Source organism: Lates calcarifer, linkage group LG7_1 (genome assembly GCF_001640805.2).
Source record: "Lates calcarifer isolate ASB-BC8 linkage group LG7_1, TLL_Latcal_v3, whole genome shotgun sequence".
In the NCBI taxonomy this organism is placed as follows: Eukaryota; Metazoa; Chordata; class Actinopteri; family Centropomidae; genus Lates; species Lates calcarifer.
Window position 1 is genome coordinate 13,352,312 of NC_066839.1, and position 26,544 is coordinate 13,378,855.

At 42.3% G+C, this 26,544-nt stretch overlaps 1 protein-coding gene across 2 annotated transcripts in view; it reads left to right on the forward strand.

The window, feature by feature from the left end:
* Nucleotides 1–26,262, forward strand: part of lratd1 (LRAT domain containing 1) — a 43,248-nt gene extending 16,986 nt beyond the window's left edge. The window contains exons 1-2 of one of the 2 annotated variants that reach the window (XM_018696012.2): nucleotides 23,631–23,858; nucleotides 24,369–26,262. In XM_018696012.2, the coding sequence (XP_018551528.1) occupies nucleotides 24,406–25,194 (789 nt within the window). In that variant the 5' untranslated portion in view covers nucleotides 23,631–23,858; nucleotides 24,369–24,405 and the 3' untranslated portion in view covers nucleotides 25,195–26,262. Of the gene's footprint in view, nucleotides 1–23,630; nucleotides 23,859–24,368 lie in introns of those variants that run through there. The other variant, XM_051071920.1, reaches the window with a different exon arrangement.
* Nucleotides 26,263–26,544: the final 282 nt, after the last annotated feature.

Genomic DNA, 26,544 nt, shown 5'->3' on the forward strand with positions numbered 1-26,544 from the left:
CCGCTCCTGAACTGTTGGTGATTTTTTGTTTTGGGGGCAGGGGCAAACGCAAGTGCACTTCAGCTGTTACACAAAACATGAAGCTTGTGTGTCACTTGGACAAACAGAACTGCCTCTTCTTTTCTCGACTCATTCACCCTCCCTCTGTGCTCTGCTGTTTGTGTTTCTTGGTGTGTAAGTAACAAATGAATGGGCCTTTTGCTCACTCGCTCATAATTACTGCTAATAGCTGCAGTATCTACAATCATGGAAAAAATTATTAGACCACCCTTGTTTTCTTCAATTTCTTGTTCATTTTAATGCCTGGTACCACTAAAGGTACATTTGTTTGGACAAATATAATGATAACAACAAAAATAGCTCATAATTTAAGAGCTGATATCTAGCCATTTTCCATGGTTTTCTTGATAATAACCAAAATTACTTAAGTTCTTACATCAATAGCTATGGCATTGTACTGCCAAAAACAGTGCTTTTAGGCATTCCATGTTTTCTGTCTCTTTTAGTCACATGATACACACAGGAGTTAGTACTTGATTGCATAACCATTGTTTTTGATGACTGCAGCCATGCGTCTTGGCATGCTCTCCACCAGCTTCTGACATTGTTCTGCTGTCACAGCAGCCCATTCCTGTTGCACAAATTCAAACAAATTTGCTTTGTTTTTGGGCTTGTGGTTCTCCATTTTGAGTCTGATGATTTTCCACAGTTTTTCCATTGGATTTAGATCTGGTGATTGAGCAGGCCAAGGCATGGTTTGAATGTTCTGGTTCTCCATCCAGGCTTTAACTGACCTTGCCATGTGGCAAGGGGCGTTGTCTTGTTGGAAAATCCAGTCATTCGAGGCAGGAAAGAGTTTTCCAGCTGATGGAAGAAGACTGTTTTCAAGAGTAGCCCTGTACATGACCTGGTTCATTCGCCCTTCACACAATTGCATTTGCCCTGTTCCATCCATACTGAAACAACCCCAGATCATCACTGATCCACCCCCAGTAGGGGCAAGACAGTCTGGTTTGTAGGCTTCTCCAGGCTTCCTCCTAACCAGTAAGTTGGCTGGAGTGGGCATCAACTCAAAATTGGATTCATCACTGAAGAGAATCTTAGCCCAATCATCAACAGTCCAATCCTTGTGATCCCTAGCAAAGAGTAACCGGGCCTTCCACTGCCTTTCGTTGATGAAGGGCTTTTCCGTGCCCTGTGTGACTTCAGACCAGCTTCAAGAAGTCGGTTTCGAACTGTCCTTGCCGAACAAGTCACATTTCTTGACAGTGCCCACTCATTTTTAAGGTCCCTAGAGGTCTGACAACAATTCCTGATACAAGAACGGATGAGTGCACGGTAATCTAGTGGGGTAGAAAGACGTTTCCTGCCTCGACCAGCTAGCAATTTGGTAGTACCATGTTCGGCTTGTTTTTTCTTGGTGTCTTGGAGATCTTCAGTTTTTTGGCTACCTGTCTCTCACTCATGCCACTTTCCAGCAGTGCCAAGGTGGCTGCCTTTGTGGCTTCACATAATTCTTTTGTTTTAGGCATTATGTGAGAGCTGACAACTTCTGAGTTGTGCTACAGCTTGAATGTAAGCAGGAAACCACTCCATGCCTTTGCATGTGCAGTGCTGCTTATGACATGAAATGGCCTCTTATATACCCGGGGAATACAATTCAGCTTAAGCATGTCAAATAGGACATAAAGTATTATGTAATCAGCTGCAGTTTTTGTCGTGTTCATTGTATTCTTCAGGTAATATACCTTTAGTGGTACCAGGTATTAAAATGAACAAGAAATTGAAGAAAACAAGGGTGGTCTAATAATTTATTCCATGACTGTATAGTGTCGCATAAAACGCAGCTTGTCCTGCATGTGCGACACTTGTGTGAGAAACATCGCTTCCTGTTTGTGACATGTCGCATTTAAATAAAAACTCTACCCATAGAGCCCAAGTTTAAACATCTACCATGCACTGATGATAAGTATAGGTACCTGTGCTTATGTGTGTCTGTATATGGGTGTGCATTTGTCTGTGAGTGTGTATTTGGGTGTGCAAAATGTGAGGGATATCAGCCCTTGATCCCCAAGCTCTCAGAAAACCTTCATAAATGAAACCAAGATTCTATTTACATGAGGAAATGGGAAGATCAGCTATCTCTGCTGCTTTGCTGTTTGCGAGCGCACACATTCACAAACACACATGCATATCCAGATAAACGCCCCCAGAAAAAGCCACCAAATAAAGTAACAATCCCCAGGTGAGGGTCGATGTACAGACAGCTCAACAGATTCTTGTCAATTATTTGATATAATGAAAAATATTTATACAGCTGATGATATTCTGTGCAGTTGAGGGCAAAGAATCCAATATCTACAGGCCAGAGGATTTTCATTCTGTTATGTGTGTGTGCGCCTGTGAATGTGACAATAATAGGGTTTTGATTGAAACCCCTCTAACCCAGACAAAATGGGTCGCAGTTTGAAAAAAGATCAAGTGTGTGGCGTGGAGAGCATCGAGAGCACGTGATTATGAACCAACGGGAGCAAGTCGGGGTGTTAAAATAACAGTTTGGAAAGTTAAAGGTGATAAACACACTGTCAGTTAAAGCTGTGATCATCCCCACAAAAGAGGATGAAAATTTCAACAGGTTAAAACGGGCACTGAATGCAAAAGCGTGGTCGGAAGAGATTGAATCATTAGCTCATGGAGAGGAGATGACAACAAAGCATTGCGAAAGCTAGAATGAAATGAGCTGAGACGTTAGCTGTGTAAAGGCTAATGAAAACCACTATTAATACAAGGCCAAAACTGCCTGTGTTGTTAGCTGATGTATGACCAATGTGAAAACAGTATTAACCCAGGACCAAAAGTTAGCAGGCTGACATAAGGGGCAGTGACGAAACTGTATTGAATAAAGGGGTACGGAGGTGAAGAACTGACAGAGTCTTTCTAGTCCTCATTATGTCTCTGGTATCAATGCTAGAACCAGTAGTACTGATACAAACGTAAACCGCACAAAAACCCTAGGTTAGTGTTTTCACACAAGTGTGATTAATAGTTAATCTTATGGAGATCGTAAAAGTGGCTATTGATGCATTCACTGTGTCAGCTGCTTCTAGTAATAGTACTGCAATAGTAAAAACAATTTCAAATTCATAGTAAAGACGAGATTAGGAGTCTACAGCCACACCACTGGCTTTGTGAGGCTGTATTTACAGTACTTACAGTGGTGCTTTGAGCTAAATGCTAATGTTAACTACAAGAACAGTGCTAACATTGTGATGTTTAGCAAGTAATGTCAATCATGTTTACTATCTCAGCGTGGAAGGGAGAGTGACAGGAAGCTCTAGCTCTAGGACCCTGAAAGTTGCTATAAAGGGGGTGGGAAGCTCATCTGGACGTTTCCTCGTGCACTAAGACGCACCTGAAAGAGCAGCTGAGATCAGCTTTTGTTTGGTGCTTGATTTGGTAGGTATGATTTTAGTAGTGAAACTGTATTAGTAAGAAACATTTCTTTTAGCTCATAGGATTAAAGATCTGTTAAGGAATTGTTTTGTTAGATTCTTAATGTTTGGTGAACGATGGTATGTTCAAGCTGAAGTGATGTTTTTCAAGTAGATTTAGTTCCTTTAATGCAATACTAACATGGCTCTTTATAAATGTAGATTCTAGTCACTTGCATGTCTCTGACTGGGGGAGTGCAGTTTGTTCCAGTCTAGTGATAAATTATGTTCTATATTGCATGTGCTTTATAAAATGTTCATTGTATAGTATCTGTATATTAACATGTATTTGCTTTTTTTAAACCAACACCCTACTAGTGGAGCCAACCACTGTTTTCCCCAGACTTATTAGATTTTAGTGTACCTTTGACTAATTAATTAAATGGGTCATTGTTTTGATTAATTTTTTTGTGGGGCTTTTTTGCTGTGTTACAGGGGGACTGAGGATAGAATTGTATGTTCTTTATTGTGTGGTTTGAGTCACCTTAATTGGCTGTGAGTAGGTACATTTGAGTTTTGTATAACAGTTTTGATTTGGTTTGAATTGGGTTGTGTGTAGTGGTGGTTTATTTACAATTTGCCCATATATTTTGTGATATGGGCAAATTGTTTTTGTGCATAACTCTACACCAACCTCCCTCTTAGTGCATGCTAGACGCACATTGTTTATTGTTTTTGATTTATGAATTAGATACATTTTAATCTCCTCCTCTATTATTATAGCCCATACTTTTATTGAAACTCTATATTTGTTGCTATATTTGTGGTTTAGCAGCAGTCTCTGGTTCCAGTTTGTTCTGGGAATTCTGTAGGGAGTATCCCCAGATCACATCAGCTTTGTGTGTTAGCATGCTAACTTTGTGTGTGCAACTGAGACTGATGACAATGTCATTAGTTTTAAAAGTATTTGCCACGAACCAAAGCATTTGACTAATTGAAAATGTTGTGTATAGATTATTAGATGTAGCCCATTTCAAACACTGTCAGCGTCCACTCTGTGTGTTTACCTGTGTCCCCTGCCTGCCTCACAGCATCACTACCACTTAATCTCTGATTTGCTGACTCCTGCAGAGAAAAGGTTCATTTGTTTTCAGCGCCAACTAGCATGAGTGGGTGGATGTGTTAATGGCTGCTCTGTGCTCATGTGAAGATACTGTGATCCAGTGGAGGAAAAGCATCCCAAAAAGTACAATAGAGCACACTGATCCATGTAAATAATGCATATACTACCCCTCCAAACCTGGGTCTGATGTTTTAAAAAGCAGCATTGTTGTTGGAAAGATAGTGAATATACAGCACATCCTGGATGACAGGTAGGTATTTTCATGTTGTCTCTTGTCGCTTGGAACTAAATGAACAGCCTGAGTACTCTAGACAGAGAGATTGCACATTTTATAGATATGTGAGATCAAGCCGATCTTTTGGGTATAGACTTATGAGACGGCAGGGGAGAGACAGGAGAGGATATATGAGTCTGAATTGAATTATTCAACTCTGGGCATATAAGCACAGTCTGTAGAATTACTAACCAGGAAAACCACTCACCTACTCAAGGTCTTTCTCAGACCAGACGACTGGGCGGCTCATTTGGCTGCATGAAACCAACACTGTTGAGTTTGTGTTGTGTGTGCCAGCACGCATGCATGTAAGAAAGAGTGAAGCACAGTGTTCTGCTCACCAGGGTGGTCTGTAATTTGCCTGTTTGAAATGACAGACTCTTAACAGGAGTCCTCTTCCTCACGCATGGGCGACCTGGGAATTAAAAGAAAAGGCGAAACAGATACTCGCAATTGGGCGTAATTACTGCCAACCCATCTGACGACGCAGGGCCTTGCTGCTGGGTGAGGTCAAACACATTTAAATGCAAATGGACGTTGTTGCCAACAAGTATAACTTTCAAGTTTAATTTCGCCTTTTGCCTTGGCTGTCTTACAAAGTGACGACCTGTCTGTGTATAGGAGAGATTAGGACCGTCCCTCACTTAATGCCGTTTTGTCTGTGTGGCTGTTCTCCTTCAGCCTCTCTGTGCCTGTCTGTCACACTCCATTCGAATGGATGAACACAGCTCACAAGTCGAGGTTTTCTGAAGCACACATGATTTCGAGAACTGAACATGTACTCTCTTGATTTATATGATCAGGTTGACATATACTTGGTCAAGCCCCTTGCCTGTTTACATTCAGTTCTGTGTGTGTTGTGCTTAAAACAGTTAGACAATCGTATGCACGGCTGGGGTAGAGATGCAAGCCCACACCTATTTTAAAACATTATTAAAGACATATATAGCAATGAGTCCTTTAAATTAAACAACCATATAGGTTGTTTGTTCCTGTACTCTTAGGTACAACCCATAGGAGTGAGAAACAAACCAGAGCTTTGTTGTCATGGTAACAATAATAAACATGCAGTTAATGTTGTGGAACTGTCTCAGTTTGGTTAGGTTTAGGCATAAAAAGTACTCAGGGATTCAGGAAAAGATTGTGTTCAAATTAATTGTGTAACGGTCATGGATTAAAGAAACAAAAATGGTGTCTCCTGTGTGAAAGTCCTATGTTTTGAAGGGACATCCATCCACCCCAACCTCATGTAACATAACATGGACTTTTTTGGTCTTCATACCACAACATCATCTTTGTTCCTGTCATAATTAGATGTTGCTTAACATAACAGGGTCGTAATGATATCAACAGGCCTTGGAATAAGGGTTGAAACTGGGATATTTTGTGCGCTGACAATTAATTGTAAATCTACAAACACAGAAATATGTGTGAAAAAGCCATCTGCTCGATACGTATAATCTCTACTGTTGCACATACACATACACACACAGTCATTCAAACATTCTACACCACAACCACTACACAAGACAATATCTCCTGGGATATTAGAAAGAAGCAGAGGGCCATACAGAGCTGAACTTGCTGTCAGTGGGGAGCATCAGTAATGAAATTGCATATGCATACAATAGCATAGGCCACAGACTGGCTGAACTGACAGCACAACAGCAAAACACATGACAGGCACCGCACGGCGAGGAAATATCACAGGGAGAAGAAAATAGGATGCTCAAATAGAGGCGAAGGAGGGATGGAGGGCAATATAAAAGACTGTGGGATGTGGAGAAGAGGGAGACAGTCACTGGGAAACAAAAGCATCCCTGCACAGAAGTTTGAATAGACGTGTCTAATCTTACACAGGTAAAGCAAAAACTAAACAAACAGCTACAGAGTGAGGTATTAAACATGCCAGATGCAGCCAGGCTTATACAATCCCTTACATATGCACACTCAACTGTAAACATACTCATGAGGTATGTGCAGAAAAACACTGTCAAGGATCCATCTTGGACTTACATAAAGAATTTCTACAAGCCAGCTGCACTGCAAGGTGTATAGAACACTGTGCCACAGTTTTCATAACAAGCTTTTGCAACACATGACAGCTTGCATGTGAAGTGGAGCCTACAGGCAGCATGACTGAATGTTATTGGGGCTTTAGACAAAAGCCTGCATTTTCAGTAGGCCCTTATGACTGTGTTTGTTAAAGAGCAGTTAACCATTCAGCCAGGTCCTCAGAGATACGACAACATAAAAGAAAAAAAAAAATCCAATATTGAAGAAGCTCGCCAGAAATGTAAGCTGAGTCAGTGTTAAAAAATGTGTCCATTCTGTCTGAAAATAAATTAAAGTTCAACTTGGGGAACGTATTGATTATTTCATGAAATTTCCAACATCTTGAGTCAACAAAAACTTTTTAAAAAGAGAACCTTGAAGAAACATCCAAAGTAAACAAGAGAGTAGTTGACTATTATTATACAGGATGTTAGCATAAATCAGTCTGTATTGTTCAGTGGCTAGCAGTGTTAAACTGAATATAAAAAAGAAACACAATTCCTACACAAGAATATTTAACATTAAAACACTGAAATACTTGAGGACTTTTGCTCCTTTTCCCTCTTTAAAAGCAGAAGTTGGTGAACACTTCACTTGCTAGCTTAGCCCCGAGCTTTTAGCTAGAAAGTGTCATGGCGATGGAGGATAGCTCTTAGAATGTTGCAGTTACAATGTGCAGTGCTTTGTATTCTAGATAGAAAGATATTTGTAGTTGTAGGTACTATTCAGGACTTGCTTTACATTGTAAATAATGATGGCAAATTGTTCCTCCATAATTGTGAATTACTGCATCTGTTGTACTGAGGTCATGGAGTAGTTTGAAGTTATTTTCTACTAAACTCCTCAAAAGCTGTTTTTTCTACATCACCCTTCAGTGGTGGTTGTTTTTCTGTTACTCAAACATAATAATATTAGTGCTAGTATTTGAATTAGTTACAAAGAAACAATCTTTACATCTACAAACCCTTGAAATGAGTATTTTTAGGATGGTCCTGGTGTAAGATGCTGGCCAGCTAGGGCCTTTATTTCTTTTTCTTTTCCTTTTTTTTGCCTTTTCATCTCCTCATTTACTGTTCATTCATACTGTTGCTTTCTTCACAACAAATCATCCTAGCTTATGACAGCAAGCTGTAGCTGTTGGTGAATATGAGGAGAGACAACAGTAACTTGTATGTTAATATTTCATTTACTGCACCAAAATCGTATCCACTGATATTCGGTTGACCTCCAGCTGAACAGATAATAATTGGATCATTCAAAACCTGCATAAAAAGTAGAACTGCAAATGCTGTTTGTGTACCTGGGCGGCTAATGTCTTCACAATAAACATCCATAACACCATCACCACAAACTATAGAGATATTTTTGAAAACGATGCTACTGCGTTTCAGAGCGCTCATGGCTTTATTGTCTGGGTAAGCTGACATTCACCTTTTGTGCTTATTTTTTGGGTGGCATTCACTGATTGAATTCTTATACTGCCAAGTTTCTCCCTCTGCTCCTTTCACACATTTAACAAAGGCTCCTTCACACAGTGAGAGGAGAGGGGGGGGGGGTGGGTGTTGATGGGAGCCGAAAGAAGGACAGAAGGAGGAAAGAAAAGTATATATTGTATGACACTGCTAGCGATTTTTTTTAAAGCATATTCCGAGAAAGCAAAAATGAAGGGGAAATGGGAAACGGACATGGGAAGCTGGTAGGAGAAAGAAACATACTGCAAGAACCAGACTGAAGCAACCCCAAGCTGCGGAAAATGGCAGACCTTTTTAGATTCAAAGCACATGGTATATCCTGAGATTACTGACTAGAATTGTCAGCAAGGAGAGAGAAAGCATTCACATGCAAGAGGCAGGCAGGAGGTGAGAGAAAAGAGACACAAAAAAAATGGAAGAAGAGACTTGAAATAACATGAAAAAAGGTGAGGATGGAGGATGCAAAGGGAGGAAGGTTGTGGGGATGGGAAAGAGAAAAAAACAAAGAGAGTTAGGTATGAGAGAGGTCAAGAGAGAGGTGAGCAGAGGAGACCCAGAGAGTGGGACGGGTGAGAGAGGAGAGGAAAACATTTGTTTTTCAAGATCAGAGGTAGGGAGTGTCTGAGAGCGCGAGGTGGAGAGGAGGACCAGTCAGGACTTCGGCTGGAGGACAATATCAGAGTCATTCATGCTCACACGTGCAGATACCTGTTAAGCTACAGGAGGGACGACATGGGAAATCAGCGGAGGCTCTGAGCGAGCCCTCACTGGAGCGCATGCACACGTTCATGTATGTCTGCATTTAGCCTTCAGCATTTTAACAGGCTACGTGAAGCCCAGGGGAGGGTGGGAAGCGGGACTTTCTCCTCCACTACCTGTGTCTGGAATAAAAAAATCTATTCAGGCAGTCTGTGGCTGACCTCCAACTGACTGAGAAGCCATTTTTACACCCCCCCCTGAGCTCTCTGGGAAGGGGGTCGGCTCTCTGTCCTACATTTCACAACCTTCTCCACTGGTTGCAAGGTGCGTTGTGGGCCACGGTCTTTTAGAATAATTTTTGGTATGTTGTAAATTGAAGGTCGCTGAATGTACAGAGCACTTTTCACTCTAAAAAATGAATGATTTCACATTTTCTTTTAAGCTACTGTCTGTACTTTTGTCCTCTATTTTCTGACTTGTTTTCTTATTTTAGAAAAAATTGAGACATTTTTTTGAGAAGATGTATTTTTCCAGGATTTTGAGCTATAGTCTCCATGATAATGACTAAAGGTATCAGTATGAGTTTTTTTGTTACTGTGGCTAACGGGGGCTGTTGAATTTCTAGTAAATATGAGAGAAAACCACACTAGACGGTTAATTTTAAGTATCATATCATATTTAGTGACAGAATATTCCAGCCAGAGGTCTACTCACACCGGCTCCAAGTGAAGCTCCTTGGAGCTGGTGTGCTCCAAGCTCCTAGTTGCATTTGCTACTACTTCAAGGCTGGGCGCTGAGGTCTGTGCCCCCTGCTGTTCCAACGCCTTTTCACTTTCTCTAGTTTTCTGGTTCCTCTCTACAGCATCTTTTGATGATGAAAGGATGCATTTTATCACACTGTCAAATCTTGCCTGACGTGAGCAAATGTGCGTGGTCTTGCCCTGGCAATTCTGGTATACAGAAAGTTGAGGGCTAGTATTGGAAGAGGAGAATGGGAGAAACAGCAGCTGATTAAAGGAAATCTTCTTGGTGACTTCTTGGTAGGGCTATTGAAGTTCCAGATGGGGCTCTATAGGCACATTCTCATTTTATTGGGGCTGTATTGTATCAGGCATTAAATGACTCAACATTTCACAGGATATATACAAGACCTCCTCCTGAGGTTGTAGCACATGCTGTTGAAGGGATTTCCTTTTTGAAATGTTCTCATTCTTCCCCTCATGCAATCTTATCTGACATTTTGGTTCTTTCAATACATTTCTGTAAGATACAGGATGGAATATCATTGTAATACACTGAATACATTGTAGAATATGTTGTTCGTGACCAGAAACATCTGAGTTCAATTCAGTCCTGTGGGTTTTTTTTGTTTTTGTTTTTTTTTTACATTTTTAAAACTGTTACAAAACATTAATCTCTCTCTGTCTGTGGTTGTACAGAGCAGGTCCTTTTTAGGCAACTCTCTGTCCAGTTCCTTCTTTGACTTTCTAATTAGCAGAACAAACACAAAAGAGCAGCTGCACTAATTGCATTGGTGGCTGCTCGTATTCCATTATGCATCACAAGCTGAATGTTCTCTCAAATCAGAGCAAGTTTACATTTTACATTTTTATTTCATTATTTTCCCAAAACCAACCTCTGTGGAGGAGACCTTTTAAAATATTTTTTCCAGTCTTAGTGCCTCTCTTCCTTTCTCTATGGAGAACATACCAGAGGTAAGACAAAAGGTGAAGAACAATAAAGGAGTTGAGAAATACCAATAATCACCTTAACAGAAGGATACAGTGATTATAACGCCATTATCACCTATATAAAGAAAGTGGCTATGGAAAAAATGCAGCTGTTGTGTTTAAGGAGTGATATTTGGTATCGCTGAATGCCAGATTATTTATGAATAAACATGGAAGTTTGTGATGTTGTGAGGGTTTATGAGCGTGTGAAGGATCACAAAGCCTCTGGAGGTTAACTGAGGAGAGAGCTCTCTGCGGGGATAGTTGTGGTCTGTGCTGCTGCTTGTTTGTTCTGTGATTCTGCGGGTGAGAGGGAGAAGAAAGGACCAAAGACAAAGCAAAGAGGATGAGAACAGAGTCATTATCTGAGGATGAGCTTTAGTGTATTGAGTTTGTGTCTGAGCCAAACCGGAACTAACGCCGGCCTCCCCACAGACACCGGTAGCAAATCAAAGCCCCCTAAGCTGCATTAAAGGGCACCAAAGAGCTGGTAAAGGGGTAGCCCCCCCAACTCAACATCACAGGGAGAGTCCCCTCTGCTGTTGGACAATACGAGCAACCTCCATCACCAAGGAAACCTCCCGTTGCATACATGAGTATGCAGTTTTTTTAAAGCATATCTATGCAAATGGTTTACCTTACTACTAGTCTTGTACAGCCAAACCAATCTCCACAGTGTTGTGTCAGCTGTCTGGAGAATGGTCAATCTGCTATAGAGGAAAAAACAGTTGTTCTTCAAACCAATCACAATCATCTTGGGCATTAAGCCCAGAATGTATGAACGAAGCATCTGCAAAATAGTGTCAGGGTTTTAATGGAGCACTTAGAACGAAGGGAGGTGATCATTTTCATTTAAATGGTAAATTTCCTGAAAAGAAGACGCCACAAAAAACAGTGAAAGACATACGTCGACTGTGCGATTGCATGATCCAAATCATTCAGAGTGAAGAGGATTCTGAAAATGGTAACAGGCAGGATGAGGAAGGGAGGAGAACGCAACCTGAAATAGGAGCCCAATGGCAGGCTTATACCCACAGTTCCAAGAGAGAGTTTTAAGGGCTCGGTTCTTTGAGAGTACTCTCAAAGTGTCTTAATAGCAAAGAGGGAGTAGTAATCACCTTAAATAAACATATACATAAAGAATAAATCGTAGTAAAATCAACAACAACAACAAGTTTTGGACCTGCAGCAGCAAGTGTTTATATGGAGTGTATCAGCAGAGTAAAGACAGGTCGTCTAAAATAATTAATTCCAGTCGAATCACTCATGAAGGGGAAATATATCAAGTCAAGTTCAATGACGCCATGAAACCATCTTGATGTCATGGATCCAGTTCTGGACTCCAGGTTTTCCTTGTGTTTCTCTGTGCTCTCCCTCCTGTCTTGCCTAGAGTTTCCTTCCCCTTTGTCTGCGTGTGAGAGTGTGTGTGTGTGCGTGCGCATGTGTTGGGGGTGTGGCCAGATCATCAAGCACCTGATCCATCTCAATCAGCTCTTGTACAAAGACCCCGGCTTTCCTTTCTTTCTTTGCCAGATTGCTCTGCCTCCATGCGTGGTGTACAGACTGTAGGTTACTCTGCAGTATTCTTGTTTGGAGTTAGTGAATCTCTTTTGTTTTACTCTTAACCTCTTGTGCCCAAGAAGCCTTTCTGTGTTGGTTCCGCTGCCCTGCCACCTCCACACCCACCGCTCCAGCCAGATCATCAGCCAGACTTCCATTCTCCCCCCTACAACCAGCCAGTCTCTACCATTTCCCCTCACTCGCCTGCCTTTTCCTGACTTAGCTGTTCTCTCATTTCACAGTTTTGTTCATAAAAACCTTTTTCCTTTTCACAGTCCTGCCTCTGTGTCTCCTTCTGGGTCCTGAACTAAAACAGAGCCATCACAGTTGACAGTGCTACCCTTTAAGGAAAACAAACTTATTACCCCTCTGTTGGAAGTTTGAACTGCTCCACAAATGAGGGATAGTGTGCCAATAGTAATAAGACAAAAATTACCCGTTCAAATGTCTTTTGAAAAAACCTCACTCAGATACTTTGTGGTGGTGTGGGTCCTAATGATGAGAGGTTTAAAGGGCCGTGCTCTCCACCTCTATGAATACGACTGGACATTAATTGTCAGCTCCTAGCCGAGCAGCTGATGAATGAGCCGCTGGTAATGAAGCATGAATGAGGCGGCTGATGCCACTCAGCTAGTGCAAATGCTACTTTAATGCTCTTGCTGCACAATATTCTTTTTAATTTCCCTTTGTAGCTTGGATGCCAAGTGTTTTGTGGTTGCAATCATAATAAATCTTGTGAAAGAAAGCCTCCATTCTGTTATAGCTGATCCCAAGAGCAGCTAATGCTAGAGGTGTGCCCAAATTTTGTAAGGAGCGCATGCTGAGCGGTGAAAATGCGAATCCCAAACACTTGGATGCAGGAAGTTCCATAAGTGAACACCAGTGGAGCAACTTGGCAATGAAAGACAAGATGAAGATTGAGGCGCATGATCCAACGCAGTTTTGGCTGCTAAATTTATTGCCTCTGTAGCTTTGAAAGAAGGCTTTTATTAGTGTGTGCCTCCTGACATATTACTGAGCCACTAGGGGGCTCTAGGGAAGAGATTGCATCGTAACCACCACAACTATATCGCAGTGAAATATAGGTAATTCCCCAACACAGCTCTGCCTTTAATTTATCTTTGTGTGATTGTGTGTGCAGACATGCATGGGTTTGAACATGTGTGCAGTGGACGTGGTACGTGTGTGTGTGTGTGTGTTCAGTCTCTAGGCCCTACAATCCATAACAAGAATGTTCTACCTTGCCCCTGATTTGAACCCCCTACATCATGCCTTATTGTCTTCCACTTCTCCTTTCACACACACACTAATCAGGGCTAGGCAGCCATTGTAAGAGGCAAAGGTCTGCAAGGCTGTTTGATAGCAGATTAGGTTGGCGTGTCAGACAAGGGACCAGGCCACACAGGAGGTAGTCACATGCTGAATCCACACACACACACACACACACACACACACAGACAAACACAGAGTCACAATCAGAGGGGGGAAAAACATATGCGGCTACATGGGCATATTCTCTGAAAGAAACTCACCACACACCTTTTTGAAGCCAGACCCTCAAGGTCAGCCCTGTTGTTGTAAGCTGGTAGCAACTCAGATGGGTGAATATGGCAGTGTAGCAATTAAGAGTAAACAAAGTAGAGTTTAACATAAATAAAGCTCTGTTTTTGCGATTCAAGCTGTGGCACCTGACTCGGTAGTTTCAGTCCAGAGGCGTACAACTGCTGCACAGCTTGTGAGGGCCTTGGAATATGGGGAAATGTGTTATCTGGAAGTTTGGTAGCGGCTGGCATCAGTCATGACCAATCTTATCATCGCTGCCTTTACAAAAAAGCTGTGCTTTCTGCATTTCCTGATGAGAACAGTCTTTGAGCACAGCTGCCACAAAAGCCTCTCCCAAGGGGAACTCGATGTCCTTGTGCAGGAGGTGCAGAATCGGCACAAGTAAATACACAGCACCTTAAATTAAATTAACTTGGGAGGAGATAACGCTTTTGCTTACCTCCTGTGCAGTGGTCCAAGGAGAACTGTGGCACTGTTGGAAACACTTGAGCGAAAAGCAACACTGAGCCAGTGGTATAGACAGTTTATGGTGAGAGGGGGAAAACCACAAGCCATTCATGATGCCTATAGGGAGTGAAGTCAATTATTCACACTGCAACCTCATTTGAATAGAGTCAAATAAAATCAATTTACAGTATATCATACACTGTGTATCAAGTTGGCTGGCATGCCATTCATTCTTTACTGTTCTGTATGCTTTTTAATAAAGACTGTTCGTGTGCACAGTTCTTTGTAAATCCATGATAACAGCATAAAACACAGGCTTATTCTATAAAACGCTGTGCACCTTGGGCACGGTCTAAGCAGGCGGCAAACGCCAAGTACACAAACGCTTGACATCAAAATTCCCACTGTGGTGCCTGATAATAACTGACAGACCCCCACCGCACCTGTCCTGACAGTCAAATTCACATCAAGTCAATAAAAAAGCAACCACACGGAGGTGAGAACGCTCGTTCAAGCATCCAATAAAAACAATATTGAGAAAAAAAAAAAAAAAAACACCACTCCACTAAAATCCTGGCCAGGTGCCATCACAAAATGAGACCACCTAGTATCATCCATCTTTTGACAATAAAAGCCCAATTTGTAATTTAAATTCATGAATGTTAATTCCTCCGTTACTCTCAGAGAGACTTGCTGACTCAAACCTTTGACTCTTTGGATCCATTTGCATATTAAAACTGATTTGAATCTATGATTCAAGTTTTTTTTGTAGAATTTAGTTGATTATGATAAAAGACTTTTTTTCATATGAAACATAATGTCCCAAGTGATGCATGTGTACTACAGCTAAACCACAAAAAGAAGTACTGTATAGTCTCCTGTTGGATGGTAGATCTTAACATCTAACAGTGCTGTGCAGCGGGTTAGATTTTCCCATTGTGGGAAGACTGTAGGAAACACAGAGAGGAGGAATGAAGTTGTCAAGCTCCAGAGAAATGTCAGACAAATGCAAACTGAATGCCAAACTAAAATGTACAAGTGGTCAGAAATAAAATGCCAGCAGGCCCTGTCAGTAAGTAATAATACACTGATCTCACGTAAAGAGCCCATAAACTCCAAACTAAAAACAACATAAGAAGTTGACTCTGCATTATTCCTCATTGTACTGCAGTAAACTGGATAATATTTCAACCGATCAAAAGTAAATGTTTTTTTCATTTTCCTGATTATTCACATAAATAAATAAACATATGTTACGTTATTTCAGTCTTTAATTTGTTCCAGTTTGACCTGATGTCACTCCTGTCCACAGATCTTCACATGATGCCTCTATAGCTATAATGAACATGGTAGAAACAGAGAGGAGGAGGGAGCATGGACATAAATAGAGAAGCAATATGTTGGATTTGAGCATCACACCATGAATGTGTCTATCACACACCATCTGGAACAGTCGTCTCAGTCAACACTTCTCACTCAGCCAGATATTCAGTCAACAGTTTAAATCAAACAACTTTATTGACAGAGGTAACACAAATGGAGGGGGGAAAAAAAACACATAACTAATGTGTGCTAATGTGCTGGATGGTGAATGTGCTGTGGTTGAAATGGTGTAGGAGGATAATCACAGTTGAGGCCACTGATCTCCATGTGTTAATTATTTTAGCCTTTGTTTTTATCTAGGTGAAGTTTGCTTAGACGCATTGATACGTGGGAGCTGCCAGCTGGAAGCTGCTGCGTCAGTCATCCACCGGGCACTTAGCTGGTTTACTGAGGCATTTGATGGTTTAGTGATGTGCTCATTGGCACTAGATGTTCAGGGTTCACCTTTCCTGTCCAGAGTTCACTCATTGAAAAGGGGATCAGGATAACATCTTGGATGGGAATGGTATTTGTCATTATTACATTTTGATATGTGACTCCTAGTCTTTTAGTCTACACAACTATTTGTATTGTGCTTTTTTTTTACTTGAGTCCCTGCCAGTGCTAAGCAAATAAAAACAACAAATGCATCTTGTTGCATATTTTCCATCCTGGAATAAATTTCACAACAGTTGCATCAGAACCATGCAAATTGGGTCAGTGTTTCCAAGGGTGTCCAAGCCAAATTTATGTGTAGTGAGTAAAACATATGTCTCTAGAAGGAACAATTCTTCCTCCCAATCAATTCAGTTTGGGCAAAACTGAGATAGGCCCCTAAAAAAATCAAAACAAAAAAAAAAAAAACAGTAAAGCTAAGCATTGCACTTTGATGGCTGTTGCACAGCCAGCACTGCGTACAAAAAAAAGGGCGTATAACATTGTCCAAGAAAATGACCTCTGTCTGACCTCTTTGATACCGCTCCCTCTCTCTAACACTCACATCCACACAAAGACACACACACACGCAGTACACACTGACACACATGGTCTGGTGGTGTTGCTGATGTTGGCACATTTGTGCTCTGGGACAAGAGCTGCTTCATTGGCACTGATTACCGCTTTATCCTTCCCTTGCAAAGACCAGCCAACATCACCCTGCATACCAATGGACTACACCAACCAGAGATAGATAAAGGGGAAGAGGGGAAAGGAATGAAGAACAAATGGGAATGAGAGATGAAACCAAGAAGGGGAGGAAAGAAGCTGAGAAAATTAGTAGGCAGGCCAGTGTAGCAAAACAAACTTATGACAATACATTTTGTCATGAGTTGATATAAATATGTTTCTGCTGACATTAAAATTTCCCTAGTAGTAGATTCAGGATGTGAGCAGCAGCTGTGATTTATGAGTACAAACAGGAAATCAATTTTTTTTATAAATAAATAATACAAAAATAAACCAAAATATTAACTCTCATCTATAAATTCTTGAAATGTTTGTGGTCTGAGAGCTCATATCTTGGGCCTTTTACTTTTATCTGCTTCCACCCCTCATATTGTCATGCACATGCTATCAACACCTGTCTGTCTTTTCTGCTATATTCTAACAATTTTTATTTTTCATTATTTATACTTATGTAAAGTATGGCGACATTGTCTTATGTCTCGCCTCTGTTCAACTAGCCTCTGTAACTCAACGCAGTCTCTCAGTGAGAAAAAACTTAACACATAAATTGAAACCTTTGTGACAGCATGACAAAATTAGAAATACTTTGTGAGCTCAGAAAAAAACGTCCACTCCAATGAAAATTGAAAATACATTCCTTATTCAACTTGGTTTCAACCATATCCGTAAAATCCACCAACACTCTCTTCTTAAGTCTTTTTTTTCCAATTTTTTAGTTGTAGTCTCTGCTGCCAACATTACAGACATGTCTGAATGAACCACAGCTCCTTGACTCTTCCCATGAACTTGCCTCTTTTGCTGAGCCGCAACCCGTGAAGGTTTAGGGCTTATGGGGAATTGTCTTGGTCAAAAATGAAAAATAAAAATATGAAATAAACAACAAAATTGAATCATTTTTCAAAAAAACTATCTATCTATCTAAACTATCTAGATATATGAAATGAGCAACATAAAATACTGTTGAGAAAGGCTTTTTCCAAGGCTGATTTTTTAACATAAACAGGATTTTGAATTAGGTTTGTTTATTTATCTGTTTATTTATTTATTTGCAATAGAAGCCTTGGTACAGCTTTGTCTCTGGGATTGGGAGTTTGTTAGTCATTAAGCAGTGTTCCCCATTTACAGTTTATCTTAATGTCATACTGTGAAACTGTTTTGACATCAGTATATCATTTCTCTTGACCAGCCCTTCAATAAGGGTATTAAATGCATTTTAAAGGCAGAGCAAAGAAGAAAAGAAAGATAAATGGTTACACTTGCAGCAGTTAATAAACCATGTTTGGCGAGCAGAATTTTACCTGATTCATGCCACTGTGCGCTGTAGTGAGCTACAACCTTCTGGCAACTCAGCACATTGGACATTCACACTATGATTTTGTTAACAACAGGATCAGACTAAACTGTAATTCTCCTCTGTCAGTTCAGCACAGAAAGAATTCAGCATGTCTGCCTTTCCTTGCACACACACACACACACACAGACGCAGGTCTGTGAAAGGTACAAGTCTTTTCAGGGGAGAACTGTACTGTAGCTGCATTAAGTTAGAGATGGAGAGGAGTTGAAGCTGCAGAAGTTAACATTCACAGCCACATCGATGGGCTACTGATGTGTCAGGACGAGGGCCCCCTGAATGAGTCACAGTCTGCAGTCTGAGGAGAGCTGATAAGACCTGACAGAAGACCTGCGTTTCTGTGGGAGACAAATGGAGTTGGACCAAAACATGTGATGCACACACACATATACAAAACCTGACCATACACAAACACACACATAAGATTGAGGTAGTGTTAGAAGTGGATTTGAATGGAATGTAATAATACCATTGTAAAACATTGAAAGATTTTGTCTGTTACAGCTGGTAAACAGAACCAAAATACTGCAAATACCTAATTTATAGAATCACCACTGAATGTTTGAAGAGAAAAAGAAAAATCGTAAATTTAAACAATGCCAAAGTGTAGATAAAACACTGTTAAACAAAGTATAATCTAAGCAGATGACTTAACTTTCAATCCAATTTTCAAATTCTGTTATTTTTGTATTTAAAAAAAAACTTACTGAAAATAAAACACAAACAATCACAAATATATTCATCCCTTTTTTTTAGATGGAAATTGTTGCACAAACACAGTGCAACAGATGAAGTTGTTATGTATCACAATAGGAGGACCAACTGTATTTGGAGAGGCATGGATGGAGAGACTTTTGACTGTATTTAAGAACTTCTGCATTCATCTTATTGCAGAAGAATGTTCGTGACCAACTATTCCAATTTCTTCCCCTGTTGAATTGCAAGATGTCTTGGGACAGCTTGATGCCATATGTGACTGCCTGGATGTGCACCAGGGTCTTTAAGCCAGTAAAAGACTCGACTGTTTAGACATTACTGAACATCTCTATTAAAGCTATACTGGTCCAAAACAGCAACTTCAGGCAAGCATGCTTGGCCTGTTTATGAACATTCCAAAACAAGAAATAAAACCCTTGCCTTTATCATTTATAGCAGTGTCTGCCATCTCTAAATGTTTCTGTCCTCTCGCCTAGGAAAACAGATGACGCTCTGACATGGCAAACATCCTCCATTTATGGCATAATTAATATGCTGGGGCAATTGATTTTCTCTAAGATTTTTTTGCCATTTGTCTGGTTATTTATGCTGAAATTTGGGGCAGTGTCTAATTTTTTTTTTTTTTTAACAAAAAACAAAGGTTGCTGACAGAGATTAGAGAATAGACTTTAGCATATTTCTGTAACAGCAAGATTACAATTAAAAACAAAAAACAAGTCTGTCTGAAAGATACTGTGTCACACTGTGCTATACAGACATAACACAACATAATATAATATAACATAACAGCATGACATAACACAGCATAGCATAGCATAGTAAAGCATAACACATCCCAACCCAGCACAACCCAACACAACACAATGTTCCACTGAGAAAGACACACACAAGTGTTCCTGAAAAAAAAAAGGAGGAAAAACACTGTTTTCACAGAAACTATAGTGGTTAAATTACTTTTAAAGAAATAATTTTCACTCATTAATTCCACTAGAACAGTTTCAGTGTAGAGTTTTATTCTAAAATTTGCTTATTATATGGTTTAACCATGCAAAGACACTGAGCTCCAATGCTCCTCTTTCCCACTAAGATAAAGACTATGCTCAGTTCAAGAAATAACACCCCAGGGGGAAGTCTTGACTGTGATTATAGATATGATGATGATGATGTTGATGGCTACCATCTGCAGCACCTAAGCACCTACAATCACAGCCATAAACAAAAGACATGCTGGAGGGTATAATTGCTTTTATACATCGTTTACAACAAAAGCAGCATCTAATTTTCTTTTATGTAATAGCCATACCCTGAAACAATAAATAGTATCTAAATATTTTGTTGCGCAAATGTGTAAATAGATTAATTAACATCCGCTCAGTAATGAATAAAATGTTTTTTCTTTATTATAACACAGCTGAAAAACTTGGCAATCAAAGCACTGGGCTAGTTTAATTCTGAAATACATATCCATGGGGGGAGGAAGGGAAATAATGACTTCATTTTTTTGAACTATAGACACATGTGGCACTGCTGTGAATAATTGTCATCAAGCATTTACATAGTTGTCATTATGTACCATGACACACACAGAGGAGGTTAATTGTGGAGTATTTGTTGATGCAGCTGCGACCTTTACACATACAGGGCTTGGCTTTTCTGTCGCCTGTGCTGTTTGGCTTTTTACTTAATATATCACAGAGCTGTTTGTTTGTTGCACTGGGCGACAACTGTCTTGCAACCATTAAAAACACCGTAGCTAAGCACTAATTTAATTGAAGGTACCATGTATGTGCCATTTCCATAAAAAAGATATACTCAGTTTCCTCTTGAGAGAAACTTTTGCAGCCGATCTTCTTCAGACTTTTTGCTCCGTCACAAAATTGTCAGAGCGAGAACACACACAGAGCGCTGCCTCTGAAGAGGAAGAATACATTTCAGGAGATATGACTGGTTACGACTGAACGTGCGCCACCTCACTGCTCCACCACCGCGTGAACCTCGCCTTTAGACTCCGACTCACCAAACATCAGTCACCCTGTCTTGTACGTCTTACAACAGACTGCGCACAGATGATAGTAATGTTCAGTTTTTTGCCTGACACTGCTCTGTAGCTGACCCTGCTCTCTGACCTCCCTGAAAAGGCACAAGCGAAAAGATTATTTCTCCCGCAGGGATCAATAAAGTATCACAAAAAAAGCTTACATTGTATTTTCTCCTACCTTGGATTTCTTTTTATACAAGCCAGAAAAAAAGGGGCATCTTTTAAGGATTTGGCGATTTAGAAGAGAGAATGCTAAAATATCACCATGGTACAGAGTGATATACATTATGCAGGTGATGGAAGTCTTCAAAATATTGACATGACATCTTCTGTGTGCTGACTTCAGCTCTAAAAATCATAAAACAGGCACATGCATATGGCAGAAAATCTCTCCTAACTCTTTTATTTCTACACCCCCACTCCAGCAGCAACATGCACACAACAAACACTTCTTGTGCCTCAAGGGTTTATGTCTTGATGTAGAGCCTTTCTTTCTGCAAAAGACTCACCCTTTGTATCGCATGTATACAGCATACCAAGAGCTTTTATCACTCGCACACTTCATAAAACTATGAATGTGGCCGCATGCAGGGGTGCAATAGTCTGATGCCTGGATGGATGGTGAAATGTATCCATACACTTGTGTTCACAAGTTAGTCAGTGTGAGGCAGATGGACACACTGATGTTGAATGAATACACTTTTGTGGACAGCTGACTGTGTATGTGTCAGTCTGTTTTATCTGCACGGTATGGTACTGCAGCGTATATGATTTAGTTAGTAATTAGGGAATAGAGACATATCCAATTATTGGGGTTGTGAAATATCACCCTGTCTCAGTAGTTATTCCAGTACTGTCTGAACCCTGCCTTATTATTACACCAGCTGCATATATGATTAGGTGTGTGCGTGTGTAAAAGAGAGAGAGAGAGAGGGGGAAGAAAGCAAGGGAGTACAGTATGTGTGTGCGTGTGTGTGTGTACGCGCGTGCATCCGGGGAAGGCGGCGTCTACAAAGGGAAACTCATTTCTGCTCATTGTAGATTGTAGGTGGCAGGACCACATGCCCGTAGGAGCTGCAGCCAAAGCCCATTGCTGACAGCCTCGTGACACATTGTGAATGTGTATATGAAAAAAAGTGAAAAAAAAAAACATACATTTCACACACACACACACACACACACATATATATATATATATATGTATCCCTTTCTGTCTGACTTTAAGTACATGGATACACACAAAGGAAAGCACTATATCATAAACAGCTCCACACATGAATTAAAAGGCGCATCAGTCAGATACATACACACCTGCTCTCTGATGACAGCATAAACAACATAGAAGGACATAGCTGTGTGGACCACTGTGTTTTTCCTTTGTGTGTGTGCATGTGTGTGTGTTTGTGTGGGAGAAGGTGTTAAATCTGCACAATCATATCTCACCTACTGAAAAAAGCCACCATCCGCTCCACCTGTCACCAGTGGAAACAAAGACCAGGGACTGTTCTATGTCAGCAACTGGAGAGCTGCTATCTCCAACCATCTGGGAGAGGAAAAGGAGAGATACGATTAGGAGCTCTTCGGATGCTGCCAGGAAAGAAAAAAAAAAAAAAAAAAAACAGATTTCTGATGTGGAGGTAGACGGACAAAACATTCACTCCACGGAGAGGGGGGTCTGATATAAACGGCAAGATGGCTATCTGCTCTGGGCAGTGGTGATGAAAAGAGAGAGTGTCAATAGAGTGTGGATGACATAAGTGTACTCGCATTTATCTCGCAGGCACAGTATGCGAATATACAATATATTATGCATGCAAAAAGTGAGTCACTGGCTGGAATTCGATATGCATTTCATTTCAGTCATATTTTGTTCCTCGACACAACATCAATGCAAAGTAAAATATGATAGAGTTTGTATTAATCTCCCTGTGGACTCCTTTTTCCTTTTGTTCCTACCTTGCACACAAACACACACCTGCCTCCAGCCCCTCCCCTTCCCTCAGCCTCTCTCTCTCTCTCTTTCACACACACACACACTTACACACACAGAGTGACAAATATGGAAGAAACAAGTGATGCGGTGGATGTAGCGAAGCATATGGGAAATAATTCACAAGTTACACATGGGAACTGAAGGACAGAAACCTACTCGTGTATTCAGGAAGGTGGGAACACATTTGTCATGTCCTGCAGCAACAGTGTGCATATGATAAGGCTGCAGTTGTGGAGCTTTTTTCTCAGATAGTAGAGATGTTTATGGCGCATCAGAGCGCAATAATATATATTTAAAAAAAAAAAACCTCCAGCGTCTCTGGCGTGCTCCTCTTGAGATATGCAGGCTCTTATCGCCGTCGCCTTGAACTTGCCCATACGGACTCCGCTGATCATGTAGAGAAATTCCACAGCTCTCTGACAACAAAAAGCACGCCACGGTAACAGCCGCCTATCGCCAGCGACCGCCCCGTTCTCACCCGATTGGATCGTCCGTCTGACTGGCACGTCCCTCCGCTGCTCCCATTGGCTCGGCTCGGGCGACGGCACCCGCGACTGCGCTCCAGTCAAAATCCTCCGAAGGCGGAGCGGCGGTGCCGGGGCCGAGGCGGAGCTCTCCCTGGTACTTAAATGGAGCATAGGGGTGTTCGCCGGGAAGAGAGGAGTGGAAGTTACGAGCACGCAACACGACAGCCGGAGCTGGCCGGTGGCGCGGCGCCGAAGAGTGAGAGACGAGCGTGAGAAGAGAGCGGAGAGAAGAAGAGAAAAGAAGGAGAGCAGGGGAAGGAGGGTGACCGTGCAGCCCTCTGGTACTCATGGACCATAAGGATATTTAACCATTTGCCCGGGGAGCGCGCAGGTATCCTTTTTTTCCCCTTCAGTTTTCTTTGCGTAAAGACACGACAGTGGCCTTTATTTACAGTACCGTCTCTTTCCTCACTCTTTTTCACGCAGCAGCTGCCACCCTCAGACTATTTCCCCTCTTTTCCTTGCTGCTTCTTCCGCGTGGGAACCGCAGACTCTTTTCAAATTCCACCGGAATTAATGATTGACTAATGGGTGTGAGGAGAGCAAGGGAGAGCAGTGGATCATTGATTGTGTTAGTGTACTCTTTCGGCTCAGTAACACGCGAGAGCTCTTGTCCCTCTGTGCAGGTGACTGCCGAGAAGTGTTGAGTGTTTTCTTACTCTCACATCAGTTGGCCAAAGGGACGTTTTTAACGCAGCCCAGCGTCTGTGCATAATGTGTGGTGCCGCGTGAATTTGTTTGACGCTGCGTTTTGCTCTATTGACACCCGTCTCTCTCTCTCTCTCTCTCTCTCTCCTCTCTCTCTCTCTCTCTCACCCCCTCTCCCTCTGTCCCCTCTCAGACACCGCAGTCCATGCCTCTGCCTTGCCAGGTCATTGATGGGAAACCAACTGGATCGGATCACCCACCTCAACTACAGCGAGCTGCCCACGGGGGATCCGTCCGGGCTAGAGAAGGACGAGCTTCGGGTCGGTGTCGCCTACTTCTTCTCTGACGAAGAGGAGGAGGTGGACGACCGCACTCCGTCTGACTGCGGCTTCACCAAGGACCACAGCCCGACCGAGGAGGGACCCTTCTCGGTCAGCGAGGTGGAGTACTCCGCGTTCTGCTCCCAGGAATGCATCTTCTCCAAGCTGCGGGAGAACGAGGACTTGAACGTGTACTCGGCCAAAACTTTGCTGACTATGTGCAAACCGGGGGACCTGCTGGAGCTGGTGGGCACCGCGCAAGCCCCGCACTGGGCCATCTACGAGCAAGACGACCGGGTCATTCACCTGCACAAGGGCGAGATCCGCAAGGACAGCCTGCTTGAGATCAGCAACGGTCGCCACGGGAGGATAGTCAACAATCGCTACCGGTACCGGCCGCTTCCCCCCGACCTGGTGATGCAGAACGCGGCGGGACACCTGGGCCTGAGCAGCGAGGAGATATGCTGGACCAACTCGGAAAGTTTCGCAGCCTGGTGTCGCTTTGGGAAACGGGAGTTCAAAGCCGGGGGAGAGGCGCACTCGGCGGAGCAGCAGTATTTCCTCAAAGTGCATCTGTCCGGCAGCGGGGTGCACACTCTGGTCTTTCGCAGCCTTGAGGACATGATCCGGGAGAGGAGGCGAGTGGACGCCAGTGGAATTCTCAAAGAGCTGTCTTTGGTTAACGGGGGCAAGGAGTGATCAGGGATTCCGTTTGATATCCTCCTCTCCTCCACCACCACCCTCCACAACCCCCCCACCCCCTCCTCGGCTGCCTCTCCTCTCGCCGACGCGCACCGGACGCACAGTTTGTTTGTTTTTTTGCGCACACACACACACACACACACACACACACACACACACACAAAGCGTACTCACACACACAAGCACACAAACACACGTATAGACACATGCAAGGACCTGTTGGTTTCGGACTGTTGTCACGGATGGACCCCCCCCCCCCCCCTCCCTTCCTCCCTCCCTCCTCTGGGCTGCGCACTGGACCACAGGCGCTCTGTGGAATTTCCATCAAATTGCAGAGTGTTGAAAACTGAAGAAGAGAGCGGCCATATAAACAGACAACGCCCCTTTCAGATTAGACTTCGTGTTGAGTGGGACACACGATTTCTATGAAACCCCTTGCCCCCCCCCCCCACCCCCCCACCCCCTCCTCGGACAGCTAAAATCACCTTTACACCCCCCCCACCCCCTCGCACACAGCGCACACGGCACGGTTTGGTTTTCTGTTTTAATTTCTCGGGATAAAACGGAAATGTGGCCCCTTCCTCTGCATAGGGGCGCCTGCTGCGGCAGACCAGACGGTGAGACCGGGAGAGGGAGAGAAGGATCTGGGGAGGTGGGGGAGGGGGGTTGTGCTGGAGGGGTAGGGAGGGCAGATGAAAGATAGGATCTGGGGTGGCTCTCGAAAAGTCTCCCTTCTATTTTTTTACTGTTAGCTTTAAGACCGGGACTGACCATAACACAGATCCAAGCCACTAATTCATAGACCTCTTTGACAGTCCCAGATGGCTACGCAGTTGCCTAAACAAAGCATTTTTGGCTTGTTCAAGCTCCCCTTTTGCCATATCGAGAGTATTGTCATTTTCACAATGCTGTCATCCTGCTCCACAGCACTGGATGTATGTGTAAATTGTATTCATATATTGATTTCAATTTGAGTCCCTTATTTTTGTATTTAAGTTTAGTGGATTTAACCCTGATCTCTCTTTTTTTGGTTCAAATAAATGGAGGTTGAAATATGAAAAATAATCACTTGGTCCAGCAGGTGTTGTTTGGTTACAAGTGTGCGATAACACACGATCTCTCACTCTCACTCACACAGGTGCACACTCTGAGCACACACACACACACACACACACACACACACACACACACACACACACACAGGGATGCGTGAATTATTGATGTTCTGGTGCCTCCTGACCTGCCTCAAGCCAAATAGGCTTCATATATCTCCACAGTATTTGGAGGCTGTAAAATGGTCATCTGCATCAAACCCATAAAGGCTTTATGAAAAATCCATATGGGATC